This window comes from Zingiber officinale, chromosome 7A, assembly GCF_018446385.1.
Source record: "Zingiber officinale cultivar Zhangliang chromosome 7A, Zo_v1.1, whole genome shotgun sequence".
NCBI lineage: Eukaryota > Viridiplantae > Streptophyta > Magnoliopsida > Zingiberales > Zingiberaceae > Zingiber > Zingiber officinale.
In genome coordinates this window covers 88950284-88963898 of record NC_055998.1, presented here as the reverse complement: position 1 = coordinate 88963898, position 13615 = coordinate 88950284, and the positions used below count along the sequence as shown (strand labels likewise).

Genomic DNA, 13615 nt, shown 5'->3' with positions numbered 1-13615 from the left:
GGCAAATCCGAAAAGACCATAATACGCTTGTCCTTCGTTCTACGATGAATCTGGGACAAGGGCTGTATGGTAAATTGTTGAGCTTTCACTTTCTCGCAGCCTGCCCAAGTTTGCGACCGTGCTAAGAGAATGATCCTCTCCGTTGATCTCACGATGTACGTTTCGAAAGTGCGGCACGTGGCGTCTAAGGCGACTAAGGTATTGATGGCTTTGAAACATGGACAAAGGTAATGGAAACGCCTGATAAAGATTCATCAAAGGCAGTAAAATATATCAAAAAGAGAGGAAAATCGGAAAGAAATGAAGAAATAGAGCATCGATCTGCCAAGAGACTGAGCCCGCTACAAATATATATAACAATCTGAAGTATGAAAAACAATATAACACATCGATGTGCTTAATGTTGCTGGCGCAGAGGTCGGCCGTGGATTCAAGCGTATCCATTCGCGACGTGGACGGCGTGGCCAGTCGCCTTGTCGGAGTTCCTCCTCCGTATCACTATGGGCCAGGTGAGGACTTCCAGCACCAGCGCGACGGCGGCGAGAGTGGCGACGATCGCAATGTAAGCGCGCTTCCATTTCTTGGCGGGGTCCAGGACGTCGAAGCCCTCGAAGATGTTGATGATGCTCATGAGGATGACGCCGTACCCGACGGCGTGGTGGTAGATGTTCCAGTAGAGTCTGTGCTTGTGATCCTTGTTGGGCCTCGCAAACAGGGCAAACACCTGCACGGTGGCAAGGGTGAAGATGGCGATGCCGAGGTTCCTGTGCTTGTGGTAGGTGATTCCCTTGGAGTCGCTGCCGAGCTGGAGGCCGAGGATCCAGCCGGAGAGGCCGACGATGTAGGCGGAGCACTGGCAGGAGACGTGAAGGTAGAACCAGGCGGGGTCGGCGGACTTGAACACCTTCACGTACCTCGCTATGATGGCTCCGACGGGCAGCAGAATTCCCCAGCTGATCGCGTTCACCACGCCGTGCGTCTGGAAGGAATCGTCACCGAAAATTGAGCGAAGATTTGCATCGAAAAATAGAAAAGAGAAAACAGGGCACGGCGTACGTTCTTCCGGCGAAGCCTCGGTACGCCTCCGGATGAAGATGCTTGGCCGGAGAGGAAATCCACCGACGACATCGTCATGACGTTGTCGCCGCTTAAATCATGGCGGAACGGCACGCCGTTGGTGAAGGAGGTGGAAGCCTGCCACACAGTGTTCTGCGTCGTACGGTTGCCGGGGAGATCCAGCGAGGCGTAGATGGTGTAGTACCCGCCATCGGCGGAGTACTCGGCCCAGCGGCTGTGCACGGCGAAGGTGAGGTTCTGGTCGGCGACGCTTGACGGGGGGAATTCGGTGCCGGAGAACTGGGTGGTGTAAACGGTGACGACTCCGGCGGCGGAGTGGAAGGCGAGGAAGGCGTTGGCGCCGACCATGTCTCGCCCGGTGGGGTTGATGGCCCAGGCGACCCAGCCACGGTCGGACTGCGGCGCGCGATACGCGACGTCGACGGTGCCGTTGGAGGGGTGGTAGGTCCAGTGGAGGGTGGCGCCGAGGTAGGGGAGATCGTTGCAGGTGTCATAGGACACGCCGTCGGAGAAGCTCACACCGTCGCAGCTCTGGGCGGTGGAGATCTGCACCAGCGAGCAGAGGAAGCAAAGGAGGGGGAGGACGGTGAGCTTCATGGTCGGAGATCGTGTTAATTGGCTTAATTTCCGGTGGTTTGAGATCGAGGAGATAGATATAAACAGGGAGGAGACGGAGTAGGAAGGAAGGAAGGCAGGGGTCATGGCGAAAGGTAGCCGCCGTCCGTCAACACTTCTCGTGCCTCTGTCTCGATCTCTCCTGCTCCTCTCTGCACTCAACTTCTGTCAGGTCAAAACCAACCGCGTGGAATGAAGCCATGAATGATCGCCGTTCTAAAAAATAATTATAAAATCTCTTCTTCTTGTTTCCCCAAAGATTAATCAAACATAAATTAAAAGATCGTTAGAGAAAAGGTCGAAGGTAGATCGATCAGCCTCCTGCATCAACAGTTTGTTAGATAACACCCGTTGACGGGCACAAAAGGCGGCTCGAATTTGAACTACTCAAACCAACCGTCAACACATAATCTCGGAGTTGGAGGAGCAGGTTTTGGTCGATGACGTGGATATGATTGATTAGTGAAGACTAATCCAATCTTCCAATGTCTATGATGACACCGTACGCTAAAGTGATGCCCATTCTCTCTACGATTCCTTGAGATTTTTTTGAAAAAACAAAAAACTCTAAGATTTTTTAAAGTGAGAAAGATATCATGATGGGACGTTCATCCAATTATGTTCATGTTCCCATCACCGTTTGTCCTCAGGTCAAGAAAGATAAACTTATCGCATACTATCAAATTGATTAGGAATGAATTTTTTTTTAACTTTATTCTCTGAATTTAATCTATCCGAATGGTTAATATGTTGTGAAAAAAAAAATGTACATAAGGTATTAGAACCCGCATCTTTTTTTTCCCTTCGCGTCCATTAGTTTTATTGGAATTTACTATGGCAACGACTAAAATTTTCTCAGTTGGGAAATTTATTTTGCTCGATTTTTTATGAACGAAAAAATTAGATAAATTTTAGAGCTGGTGATAAATTAAAAAAAAAAGTCATAATCATGGAATCTATCCATTTTGAAAAAGTCTTTTTTATTATAATCGTCAGTCTCTTTTTAATTTATTATCAAAATGACACGTCATCTTATTTTAATATTTTTTTTTATAACAACAACAACTCAACTTTATCTCACTAAATAAAATCGATTACATGGATCCTTTTACACCATTAAGATATATCTTATATTATATTATCATCTATATGTAAATAAATTTTATCTTGTTTATTTTACTAACCAAGTCTTTCTTTAGTCTTCCTCTTCCTCATTAGATATGTGTGTTTATCATAATTTCACATCGCCCAACTAGAATATTTATTGGTCCTTTAAGTATATGTTTCTACCATTTTAAATGTGTCTCTTGGAGTTTTTTCTCAATAAATGCAACTCTTACTTTCTATCTAATGCTCTCATTTTTTATTTTATTCATTGTCGTATGTTCATTCATCCACCTTAACATCCTTATCTTTGCAACTCTCATATTCTGTTCATGTGCTCGAGTCATAGCACAACATTCAGCTCTATATAATATAGCAGGTCTAACTGTAGTTTTGTAGAATTTTTCTTTAAGTATTAGAGATACTTTATGATCATATAAAATTCCCGATGCTCTCCATTATTTCAACCATTCTTCTTATATTTTATATAAGACGTCTCTCTCAATCCCTCTATCATTTTGCAAAAATGATGTTAAATATCTAAAGCTCTCAGTTCTAAGCAACTCGTCATCTCCTATCTTAACAATTATTTTATTATGTCTAATATTGCTAAATTTAAATTTCATATATTCTATCTTTATTCTACTAAGCCTAAAACTTTTCCCTTCTAGTGTTTCCTACCAAGATTTTAGTTTAGTATTTATTCCTTGACATGTTTCATCTACCAAAATAATATCATCTGCAAACAACATGCACCATGAGTATTGTGTCTTGAATGTGTGCAATAAGTTCATCCATAATTAGTGTAAAAAGATAAGGACTTAAAGCTAAATCTTGATGTAACTCTATCTTTATTGGAAATGTTTCAGTTACTCCGCATGAAATTTTTATTCTAATCATTACATCCTTGTACATATCCTTAATTAATTCAATATATGTTAAACTAACACCTCTCTTCTCTATAATTTTCCGTATAGTTTCTCTTGAGACTCTATCATAAGTTTTTTCTAAGTAAATAAATATCATGTGTAGATCTTATTTTTGCTCCTGATATTTTTTAATTAATTGTCTAAGAAGATGTATAACTTCTATTATCGACCTTTTAAGCATGAACTAAAATTGATTTTCGGTCACCGTGGTCTCCTTCCTTAATTTTTTTCCTATTACTTTCCAAAGTTCCATGGTATAACTTATTAGTTTAATATCCCTATAGTTTGTATAACTTTGTATGTCTCGCTTGTTCTTATATAAGGGAACTAGAGTACTTATCATCTATTGCTTCACCTAATCACAAGCAAGTTGCTCCATCAGAAATGTCGACTGAGCTTCATCTTCTATCTCGTGTCGGTATAACTTTTGTTTAAGCTTGCATTATTTTAATTTCCTAAAGATAGTAGTGTGTTACTATCTTACATTCTTCATATTGTACGTATTGCTTCTTTCCAAAAATTTTAGAAAGAAGAGTTTTAGTGGATTGTCCAACGGTGTGATCAAGGATCACTGGTCTTGGAGTAGAAGTCAACATAGGGTCCGAACTAAATAACCACCTGAGTATTCTGTATTGTTTTTCCACTGCTACTTTGATAATCATTTTACGAATCGATATGAAAAGAAAAAGTTTTAAAAGAGCGATATTCGCCCCCCTTTATCGCTCCCTTTTGATCCTTTAATTGATATCATAGCAAGGTTTGCTCTGAATTACTTAACCATTTTCCGAGCAAATTTTAAAACTTTTTCCTTTTCCTTATAGAATTTTTGTTTCTTATTTCTTTTTTCCCACACTACTAATCCCAAAACGAGAGTCTTAGAAATTTTTGTCTCTTAAATTCTTTGATTGCAAGAATATCAAATTCCTATCAAGAAGGGTGAAGTATCTACAAACCTCCACCGTATGATCAAGTCTACTTCAATTATTGAAGGCAGGGAATGGAATCTTTCGTAGGAAGTGAGAGCTTTGACAACTGGATTGCATTGAAACAATCCTCTCAAAACTCAGAAGCAAATACAAAGGTAACGAATATTTTAATTAGTGTTTTGCCTAACAAAATTGTGTGTCTGCTAGAAAATTATAGGAATGCATTCGAGTTGTGGACCCAATTGATCAAGCTTCACGAGACACCGTCAAGGCTAGAAGATCCAGGCAAAAGTGAGTTTGAACCCGAGTTCGAATCCAGAGAGTTATTCTCAGAGTCAGACTTCGAAGAACAAGACCAAATCCACTTCATTGCACTAATGGGCAAGGAGATGGCTGATGGATCCGAACCCGAGTTCGACCAAACGCTCAAGCTCGAATCCAAGATAGCAATGGTCAAGGGGGAGAATCCTACCGAGGTTTCAAAAGGTAACATTATCAATTCAAATTTTAAGGATCATGTAACATGTTTTAAGTGCAGTGAAAAAGGGCACTACAAAAGTAAATGTCCAAATAATCAATCCGCACAAACGTAGGCAAAGGAGAAACCAATGCCTAGAGTCCAGAAAAGGAAGGATCATATCGAATACTTCAAGTGCAAAAGAATGGGACATTACAAATTTTAATGCCTAAAGAGAAGACCCAAAGACTTAGGAGGAGCAATTAAGGTAAATCAATTTAAATTTCAAGAAAATTTGCATGTTTTAGATTTTTCATGTTTAGGTTATGCTGAAAAACTAGAAATGCATGAATATTCTGAATTGACATTATTTAACAAAAATAATTTAATTAATAAAATTTTAATTAATTCAAAAGTAACTCAACTTGATCAAATTAACTCAAACCTTAATTTATCTGATAAAAAACGTACATCTAAATATATTTAATCAAGTTAATTTAAATTTAAATACAAATAATGAAAATTTAAAAATAACTAAAAATAAAAAAATTTATAAATTAGAAATAAAGATTTAAATTTAAAAAATAATCCTTTAATCTTCGAACATAAGAATTTAGAAAATAAAATTGTAAATTATAAAAATCAAAATTCTATCTTAAGATTAAATAACAAAGAAAATAATATTTCAAAATTTAAAAATTCAAAGTTAAGAAAATTAAAAAAGCAAAATAACTTCTTGAAATTTAAAATTTAAAAACTAGAAAACATTATTAATAATTTTACCAACTCACAAAATCTAGATCTAGGTTACAAATCAAAGCTAATTCTAAAATAAAACTTCAAACTCCATAAACCTAATTATAATCATGTACTCTTTAACTATTAAAATAATAATAATAATTGTAAGATATGATAAATTAAATAATAAGTATTATTGGAGAAATAACCTTATTATATTTTACAGAAATTTTTAGAAATTTTTCGGGATTTAAACGGAGTCTATATGACACGTTTAAGGAGATGAATCGGTTGGGATAGGGAAAAGCCCGTTTGGAATACCCTTTAAGTGGGAATTGATTAATTCCATTTACATAAGGCTTAATTAGAAAACCTAGGTTTTATTGTTTTCTTCCTCATTTTCTCCCAAATCTTTCTTCTTCCCTAATCTCGCTGACACCTCTTCTCCTTATCTCCTCCATGGGCCTTCCTCTTCTGATCTCACTTGATCACTGTGTAGGATCGAAAAGAATTTAGATATCTCCACAATGACATAATATTGTCCACTTTGGGCCTAAGCCCTCATGGTTTTGCTCTTGGACTCTACCCAAAAGGCCTCATGCCAATGGAGATATCTTTTTCTTATAAACCCATGATCTTTTCCATGTGTTTTCAATATGGGACTATGTTTGCAACCTTACAACCCCAACAATCCCCCCCTCAAACAAAGGACCATGGGCTTCCCACGTCCGATCCTCGACCCACCAGGTCTTCCTGCCCCTCGGTCTACTCGACCTACTAGGACTTCCTGCCCCTCGATCTACCCGACCTACTAGGACTTTCTTGCTTAGCCGCAACTAGGACTTCCTGCCCCTCGGTCCACCCGACCTACTAGGACTTCCTGCCTGGTGTCTGGTCCTCTTGATCCGAACATAGGAGCCCCCACTTTCTTTGTTCGAGGTCAATATTGTACTCACATGGTTCAATCAGACCATAGCTCTTGTGCACAGTCGGTGGTTAAACCTTCTGGCAGTCTAGGCTCTGATACTAATTGTAGGATCGAAAAGAATTTAGATATCTCCACAATGACATAATATTGTCCACTTTGGGCCTAAGCCCTCATGGTTTTGCTCTTGGACTCTACCCAAAAGGCCTCATGCCAATGGAGATATCTTTTTCTTATAAACCCATGATCTTTTCCATGTGTTTTCAATATGGGACTATGTTTGCAACCTTGCAACCCCAACACACTGGTCGTCGCTGCTCCGATGCTGCCTTACCTTGTGTCAGGCCACCACAGCCAAAAGCTACTAGGCTACGGCCACTACGAACCCCACTGAGTTGTGCTAGCCTCTCTTCCCCTCTCCTAATCCACTGTCGCCGACACTAGAGTGCCACCCGACGCCGTCACCCTTCATGTGAGGTCAGATCAGTGACGCCATGTAACACCCCACCCTCCTCACTACTGGTCTGTGAGGGCGGAGGGCTACTGGACTACTAACTTTACTTAACTATCCTTGTTCACATGTTGATAGAAATTCCTAAAACTCTCGGAGAAACTCAAAACATACAATTAACTAGCAGCGGAAGATTAAATGACTCATCTAATACATTCTACTCAACTCTTTGTTAATAAATTCTTATGCTAAATCCCAAGGCTTCTATAGTCCAGGCATCACACATCCATCCGCACCTCCTTGTCGCCTTCCTTTGCTATAACTTTTCCTTTCCTGTATCTGCAGTAAGAGGAAGTGCAATCTATAAGCAAAATTTGCTTAGTAAGCGCTATCTAACTCACAAAAACTCGATATGCATGTGAATATACTGAAAACTAAAACTGAATACTCAAAAGGAAAACTACTCATGCTCATTTACTAGTAAATAAACAAACGTACTGAAGTGCTAAACATGTAAAGCTACTCATGCTCTACTAATAGCAAAGAAAAGTAAACTAATCTAAATAACATGCTAGCATAAAAGAAAACTCAACTTGCTGATTTTAAAACAAAGTGAAACTTAATTCATCTGTTCTAAACTTATCCTTTAATACTTTATAGTTATGTAAAACTTGCTTTACTTGTTCAAAAACTTATACTTATAATACTTCAAAATAGTAATCAACTTCTCTTGGGCCCGACAACTGTGCTTTTACTTTTGTAACGACCCGACCCATTTGGCGGCCCATTTGGCGACCCTATGGTCGTCGACCGTCGACCGTCGGCCGAGCCGTTACTACTAGGTTATCTAAACCTAGGGACGACTATGGGAGCCCAACCCAAGGACAACTGAGAGTCCAGCACAGTGCCACTGATGAAAGTAAAATACTTGTTATCTTTTAATACTTCTAATATATAATGCCTCGGCATTTTCTTTAGCACCTTGTGTGCCAAATTCCCTAAAGTCTTGACTTTAGGATCTACTTAAGGCCTTGGCCTTTTTCTTTATTTTCTTTATCTTTCTTATACTTTTCTTAAACTCGAAATACTGATAGGGAACTCAAAATTTGTAATTGAAATGCTTAATGAAAAATCTACACTGCAATGCTTAATTAAATCTGCATTATAAGCTTACATAAAAATCTGCAGTTATAAGATTAATTAAAATCTGCACTATAGGTTTAATTAAAATCTGCACTATAAGCCTAAATAAAAATCTGCACTATGAGCTTAATTAAAATCTGCACTATAGGCTTAATTAAAATCTGCACTATAAGCCTAAATCAAAATCTGCACTATGAGCTTAATAAAAATCTGCACTATAAGCCTACATAAAAATCTGCACTATAAGCTTAATTAAAATCTGTACTATATGCTTAATTAAAAATATGCACTATAAGCGCTTCTCATGCTTCGAATTCAAGAAGAACAAAGGTCCGAAACTACTCCTACTGCAGGTGAGAAGCACTTACCTTGATTCTTGGGCTCATAACCGAACAAAAGGGCATCTAGGACCTTGGCCGGCCGCCGTTGATGATACCCTAACTCCCTTTCATTTTCTGCCCGAGCTCCGCCATCGTACGCAGAAGAGAAGGAGAGAATGGTTTAAGTCACGGGAAAACAGAGCATCAACTTATCCCCTTTTATAATCCAATATTCTGTTAATTATCTTAAATAAATTTACTACTTTTTCTAAACAAACAAATCCAACATCAACTTATCCCTTTTATAATCCAATATTCTGTTAATTATCTTAAATAAATTTGCTACTTTTTCTAAACAAACAAATCTAACATCAACTTATCCCTTTTATAATATTCTGTTAACTATCTTAAATAAATTCGCTACCTTTTCTAAACAAACAAATCCAAGATCAACTTATCTCTTTTATAATCCAATATTCTATTAACTATCTTAAATAAATTCGCTACCTTTTATAAACAGAAAAATCTGTTTGCACACCTGGTCAGCCGGGTTTTGACTGAGTCAAAGGTCATGGGTTCAATTCTCAGCTTGGACATTTTTTTATCGAAACTTCCTTCGTTTTGTAAAAATACCAAACGACCTCCAAAAATTACATAAAAATACTCTAAAAATTTCTAAAAATCCCTAGAATATTTCTATAGCATTTTTAAATATTTTAAATTACTTTTAGGACTCTAATTGAGGAAATTTGGGGCGTTACACGCCACAACCATTGTCGATCCCTCATCTTCTCCTTCCGTATGTGCTACCCGATTTGGCCAATGTCGCAAGCCACACCACATTTCGCCACCGATTGCGTGCTGCCAACGCTGTAGATTCACTCGATCTCAGGTGATTTCTTCCTCCTCACGAGATCTCAAGCAATCATCTGACGTGGCCATCACTCGATTTCCTTTCTGGCCACAAGAAGGTATATGGTAACATTTATCATTGTTTCTCTCTCTGTCCGACTATCGGCATATTGTGTTACTGGAGCTATGTGTTCTAAATAGCAGATCCATAGCCACGATGAATCCCCATTCCGTATTAGTTTCTGGCCACCACTATTGGCCAACGATCCTGGTGGTGCTGAGGGCAGTTGGATAGAATTAAGCTACGTGCTATGGCATAAAGGTAACAAATAAAGGAGTTTGAGATTTTGGGATTCAACTTGATTGTAGTTAATGTGGATTGAGGATTGTGATTTGTTTTGGAATGTTTGTAATTGTAGATCAGCCATTGTAACTCCAGATGTCATTGTTCATGGGTGATCCATGGCTCCGACCATCTTTTTGACCTAAAATCACTCTTCAATCATGAGCTACCCAGCAAACCACTTGAGTTTAGGTAAGTTTTAGAGTTGATTCATGATAATTATTTGGTGATTGATTAAAATATTAGTTTGATGATGTTATTAGAATCATATTGTTAAAATGGATTGATTAACCTTTATGAAGTGGATGGATTGGGTGAAGTTATTTAGGGGTTCTTGATTGGGTTTGGATTTAAGTAGCTATTTGATGTATGAAGGGATTTGGATGTAATATATGATTTGTTGTAGGACACTGGTATGAGACAAGTGTTCCGAAGTAGAGACAGTTCAACACATTCTACCATTAAAGGTGGGTATTTCATTCTTGTCCTCTATATAGTTCTTTGGACTTAGTGCATGGTTATTATTTGATGGATTAGGTTGCTTTACCTTAAATCCATTTGTATTATTATCCTTCTTGATACTTATGCGCTTGACCATAGAGATGATCCAGTTATTTCAATACAATCTTGACTTTGAATATCTATACTCTATTATATATACATATATAGAGTATGTATTGTAGGTGATGTTTTGTTGATTAAGTTAATATGCTGATTATATAGATGATGTTGAGTGTACACATGTTTGGTATGTGTTACAAGTGTTATCATGTTGATTGTGCATTTACATGTTGTAGAGGGCTTATGTGTATGATGTGTTCTACTGGAGGAATTAGGGGTGATCATGGATCGGGTTGGTTCGGTTATTGGGCTAAAAACTATCCGGCCCTACTAGATCAGATAATGCAAAATCGGGACTTACATCCGACCCTATATCCGGCAGTTCTTATGTATCAGATATCCAACGGGTTGTCAGTTATTTGGATATCCGACCCTATATCCAATGAAATATAAATATAAATATAACAAAAAAAAAATAAAATTTAAAATGATAATAGACATTACTCATTACACATTATAGCAGCTAATCGGAAATAGCTATTACAACGTGTAGCAACTTATCGGCAGTAGTTGCTACAACGTGTAATAGCTTATCAACATTAGTTGTTACAAGTAGGGGTGATCACGGATCGGGTTGGTTCGGTTATTGGGATAAAAAAACTATCTGGCCCTACTAGATCAGATAATGCAATATTAGGACCTTACATCCGGCCCTATATCCGCCGGATTATTTTTTTTCGGTTCGGTTCGGGTCGGTATAAGCGGGTCGATCGGTTTGGCGGGTTGACTACTCACCCCTAGGAGGAATCATGTTGATTATACTTATATTGTATGTACACGTGTCTAGTGTGGTTATTGGAAGTTTCCTGATGATTATACTTATGTGGTTGTGTGCATACATGTCTAGTAATACTATTGGATGAACTATGTCAATAATACCTATGTTGGTGATCATATGTATCCGGTGTGATGTTGGAGGTATCTTGTTGATTATAGCTACATTGTAGGATGCGTAAGTGTATGGTGTGTTCATGTCTAGTGATTGGGTAAGTGAAACTTCCCAATTAACTGATGATATTGCAAATCTTAATATTTCTCAGGATATAGAAGAACAAGAAGCAGCCCATGTTAATACAACACAATTACAAGCACTAGAGCAATTGGAATATCCAATATTGCGAAGACTAATGCAGAATACAAAGGAAAAGGCTTTTACTTCAACTTCTGATTCGGCTATCTCAAATTACAAACAGCCAAATGAACCATTGATGGGACAAATCAACTATCCGCCAGCACAAGGAACAACACCTCAATTTCCTGATAATGGGCAATATAAAGGCAAATTCAAAGGAAAATCTATGGAACACCAAACATGGACACTCCCTTCGGCACAACAAAATACTAGAGCTATGCTCGTCTTACCAGATGATATAGGTCAGTATCATGATGTTATTTCCCGATGGGAATCTATTACTAACAATTTGGTAAATGAATGAACCTGGCTGGATAATAAGCAAAAGGTACAGTATATTGAAAATCTTCTGGGAGAAAATGAAAAAAAGATATGGATTCAATGGAGAATGATGTATGCTCAAGAATATGAACTAATACAAATGGCAGGAGAAACCCAGAATATATTATCTGCCATAAGAAGATTCATTCTACTTGAGGATCCTTACCAAGGTACGACAGTAGAACAAGATCAAGCATATATTGATCTTGAAAGACTTAATTGCTCTAACATGAAGGATATATTCAATTTCTTAAATGATTATAAAGTGTTAGCAGCAAAGTCAGGAAGGATGTTCATCAATTCAGAACTATCAGATAAATTATTCAGAAAGCTTCCACCCTTAATAGCAAATGATGTCGAAGCAGCCTTTAAGGTACGTCATGCGGGTAATCAGATTGGAGTTATGCCTAGAATACACTTCATTTATCAATATTTAGCAGAAATATGCAAACGAGTTGCAATCCAAAGAAGTGTTAAAGATCTGGCTTTCTGTAGTAAAATACCTATTCCTGGTTATTATGAAGGAAAACAAAAGAAATATGGCCTACGAAAATCAAAGACATATAAAGGAAAACCACATGATACACATGTTCGGGTATTTAAAAAGAAGAAAGCTGAACAGCAACATAAATGTAAATGTTTTATATGTGGAGAACCAGGCCATTTTGCAAGAGATTGCAAAAGAAAAATAGGAAGCATTGCTAGAGAAGCTATAATGGACCAACTATATTTACCTTCTGATTATGATATTCTTTCTGTTGACCTAAATGAACCTGATTCTGATGCTATTTGTAGTCTTTCGGAAGGAGAAGTAGGTCCTATTAATTATGCTAAGTATGTTATAGATGATCTACAATGGGAAGGAGTCTTTATGATGGGAGATGAAGAATGCGGATGGCGATCACGAATCTATGTTGGTGATTTAATGAAAAACTGCCAGCATACTTGGGAAAAAAATAATATTATTTCTGATACAAAGTATCTTTACTGCACTTTTTGCAAAATGATTACTACTGATTCTATGCGTATTCACTGTCTAATTTGCAAAATGACAGCATGCCCATCCTGTGCTAAGTATTACTTGCACAAAGTAATTTCTTATAAGGAACCTCCACTTATTCCTCCTTACCCAAAGCAAGAAGAAATAATTCAAGAATTATTGGATTATACGCAACATTTACAGGCAAGTCTCAATAAACAGAAGGGGAAATCTATTATGATTCATGACACAGATGATGATGAAGACTTTGAAGACAAGGAATTTATGCCTTCTTATCTGGGGAGGGAAAAGAAGGAGGTAACATTCAATTTTCTCAAGGTCAAAAAATTAACACAACGGCAAAAATTCTGGAAAGGCGAACTGAAGGAACAGCAGGATATGATCTCTTTATTGACCAAGACATAGAAATTCCTGCTAAAGATAGAAGATTGGCAAAAACTAGAATAAGTATTGAATTTCCAGAAGGACATTATGCAAGAGTCACTACAAGATCTGGAGCAGCAATCCGCTTAAAAATAGATATTGGAGTAGGAGTAATAGATGCTAACTATCGAGGTGAAATACAATTATTAGTTATTAATCATTCTAATAATGTAATTTCACTTGAAGCAGGTGATAGTATTGCTCAATTTATTCTGGAGAAAATTATTACTCCTCAAAT

At 37.7% G+C, this 13615-nt stretch overlaps 1 protein-coding gene across 1 annotated transcript; it reads right to left on the bottom strand.

Moving 5' to 3' along the window:
• Window positions 1-285: 285 nt before the first annotated feature.
• On the bottom strand, window positions 286-2009 carry LOC122001740 (cytochrome b561 and DOMON domain-containing protein At5g47530-like). The gene is made up of 2 exons (XM_042556630.1): window positions 1057-2009; window positions 286-979 (listed from the first exon to the last, which is right to left on the bottom strand). The coding sequence occupies exons 1-2, from the start codon at window positions 1777-1779 to the stop codon at window positions 431-433; spliced, it is 1272 nt and encodes a 423-aa protein (XP_042412564.1). The 5' UTR covers window positions 1780-2009; the 3' UTR covers window positions 286-430.
• Between the last annotated feature and the right edge of the window lie 11606 nt (window positions 2010-13615).

Bases quoted from the DNA above. Each gene is read 5' to 3' on its own strand.
- LOC122001740 (XM_042556630.1), bottom strand. From the start codon at position 1,779: ATGACCCCTGCCTTCCTTCCTTCCTACTCCGTCTCCTCCCTGTTTATA. The intron at 980-1,056 runs GTACGCCGTGCC...GATTCCTTCCAG, and splicing joins CGAGGCTTCGCCGGAAGAAC to ACGCACGGCGTGGTGAACGC.